The sequence below is a fragment of the Galeopterus variegatus genome, unplaced genomic scaffold (assembly GCF_000696425.1).
Source record: "Galeopterus variegatus unplaced genomic scaffold, G_variegatus-3.0.2 Scaffold3477, whole genome shotgun sequence".
NCBI classification, from domain to species: domain Eukaryota; kingdom Metazoa; phylum Chordata; class Mammalia; order Dermoptera; family Cynocephalidae; genus Galeopterus; species Galeopterus variegatus.
Genome location: NW_007729588.1, coordinates 82,066 through 84,815, shown reverse-complemented (window position 1 = coordinate 84,815; position 2,750 = coordinate 82,066). Strand labels below are relative to the sequence as shown.

The following is a 2,750-nucleotide window of genomic DNA, read 5'->3' as shown; positions in this document are numbered from 1 at the left end:
CGGGCTTTGCGCGCGGGCCTCGGCACGCACCGCGCGCACGGAGCACGTGGCCCGGGGCGGCCGATTGCGCGTCTGCCCTGGAGAGCTGGAGCCCGCGGGTGGCGCTCGCCCTACCAAGCGCGCGAGGTGCGCGCGGGCCTGTCTGCTTCTCGACGCCCCCTGTCGCCACCGCGGCAGGCTTGACCTGCGTCTCTGCGTTTGGCGGACGAAGTCCCGCGGGAGGCCGCTCCGAAGTTAGCAAGGCTGTTTCAGTCCCGCGGCCCTAGACGGTCGGGGGCGCCCTCCAACGGGGCTATTCATTGCCCCTCTCGGGAAATCACCTTGAAGAAAAGCGAGCGCAGAGGCCCCGCGCTGGGGGTAGGCCAATTCTCCTCCCCAAAGCGGTTCCCGGGCTGGGCCCAGTAGGGGCCGCCGACAGCCCCTGCGGAGATCCGGGTCTCGAGCTCCGCTCCGCCAGGGGAGTCGCCCCTGGGAGAACCCGAGGTGACGCCAGGGCACGAGGGTTAAGGAGACGCCAAGGTGACTCGCGTTGGTCCCCTCAGAGACACAAGAAGGCGCGGACCAGGGCCGAAGAGTGGAAAAAAAGCCAGCCGGTCCGTGTGAAGGAGCCGCGCTCCCGCCGAGGGCGGAGACGCTCCCCAGGGCAGGCAGCGGGGCCGGTGCGGCGCGGAGAACAGGAGCCACAGCCGTCGCGCAATACCTCAGCCCCGAGGGCAGTGAATCCCCCAGCGGACGCAGGCCCCCACCCCACCCAGCCCCGGCCGCGATGTTGGCCCGCGTCGCTCCCTGAGCGGCCGCGCACTCGGCGCTGCCGGGTAGCCGCGGGGGGCGCCCCTCATCGCCCGGCGTGCCGCGGCCTCACTTTCCGTTTCCTCCCCCTCCGGCGCGTGGGCTCGCCGCCGCCTCAGCCAAGCCCCGCACCGCGGGCGAATTACTGAAGCTGGGCGGCCGCTCCCAGCGCACTCCCCCGGAGGGCGCCCTTGGAGCAGAAGCCCTTCACACCTCCGCGGGGACAATCGACGTCGCGGCCGGCCGGCCCGCCGCCCCATCCGCCTTATCAGGGATTCGTCCCGATAAACCACTTCGGAACCGCCGCAGGGCGCGAAACCCGGCGGCCGGGGGCCGAACAAAGAGCCCCGCGGCCGGCAGACGCTCGCCGCTACTTCCCGTCGCCGGCCCGCTCCCCCGGCACTTCCGACTCCCAACGCGCTCGAGTTTCAAAGTTATTTCCGTGCGCCCGGCGGGCCGGCGACCCCAGTTCGGCCCCTCTCCTCCCGCGGACGCCCGGACGAGTGACAAACAAGTTTCTAGGGCCCCGGACCGGCCTCTCCCGGCCCCTCCAGTCCCCGAGGGCGCCGGGCCCACTCCCCGACGGGGACCACGTCTCCCCACGGCGCTTCTCGCCCCCTCCCCCGCACACACAAAGAGTGGAATGCCTGGAAGCACCGCGCTGGGGACAGGCGGCTTCCCCGCGGAGGAGACTCACGGGGGGCTGGGAGCAGCCCAGCCGCCGCGCGCCAAACACTGCTCTGGCGGCGGCGGCGCGCGGACCCCGAGGGGGCGGGCGGCATCCAGCCTCACCTTGGTGGTGATCTCGGAGCTGGTGTCCACGGCCGCGTCTGACATGGTGGGGCACGCCGGTGATCCGATGCAACGGACGGAGAAAAGCGAGAGTTTGGGAACTCTGGCGATAGAGCTGCCGGAGTCCGCGGCGACGGAGGAGGTGCGCGGCGGAGGAGGTTGCGGCGAGCGCAGAGCCGGAGCTGGGAACAATGCAAAGATGGCTTTTCAGAGCAGCCAGTGGGGGACTCACGCGGCGCCAGAACCTTTAATATAGATTAGTGGGCGGAGCTCGGCTTCTCTTGCGTGAGTGCTATTGGCTGAGCACAGGGAGCGGGCGCCTGCTCATTGGCTCGTTTCCGAACAATGGACAAGCGTGCTTAAAGCGGCAGTGCCTCGGCGACCCAGCGCTGCGCAGTCGCGGACCGTACTGTCAGTCAGGGCCTCAGTGTGCGATATATTTCCATAATATAGCCTAAAAATATTTATTGAGGATCAGCCATGTACAGAATACTATGCTAAGCAGAGAAGAGGATAAGAGATCACCACATTAAAAATAATTAATGTTTACTAAATGCTCATTAAGCTTCAGCCAGTGCTATGCATTTTTATATGCAACATGACATTTAAGATTTATTTTCTGTGCCATTGAATAACAAGATGCGTAAGCATAGTGCAATGAACTTGCAATAATTTATATATGTCTTGAGAAAAACAAAAAGGTTTTGTGGAGGAGTTTGAATTCGAACAAAATCTTGATGAAGAAGTGAATCATAGAGGGTGGTAATTTAGATGATGGGGAGTTAGAGGAGAAAAATGATGAAATCGTTTTAATTGTATGATGAAAACAAAGGTGAGGGAAAGCCAACACTGGGAAAACAAAGGAAATAAGAAATGAAAGAGTGATGCACAGCTAGAGAGAAGGTTGGGACTAGAGAGAAGTAAATTCGTATAACTTCGTATAATGTATGCTATACGAAGTTATTACGCGCGCGCTCCCGCCGCTGTTTTGCCGGGACTGCTGACGCAGAAAGCCAAAGCGCGGCAAAGCAGCCCGCCCAGCCCCCAGCCCTGTCCCTCCCCATCGCCGCTCGGAAGGAGGGGGGAGAGGAGGCGGCGGCGGGCGCGCACGACGGCTGCCAGCGAGGGGGAGGGGAAAGCGGGTGCTGAGCCGCGCTCGCCCCGGGCGG

The 2,750-nt window shown here is 63.6% G+C and overlaps 1 protein-coding gene across 1 annotated transcript in view; it reads right to left on the bottom strand.

The window, feature by feature from the left end:
• PTMA (prothymosin, alpha) overlaps positions 1 to 1,807 on the bottom strand; it is a 5,322-nt gene extending 3,515 nt beyond the window's left edge. Inside the window, exon 1 of the mRNA XM_008585175.1 lies at positions 1,582 to 1,807. Coding sequence (XP_008583397.1) covers positions 1,582 to 1,626 — 45 coding nt within the window. The 5' untranslated portion in view covers positions 1,627 to 1,807. The remainder of the gene's footprint in view (positions 1 to 1,581) is intronic.
• Positions 1,808 to 2,750: the final 943 nt, after the last annotated feature.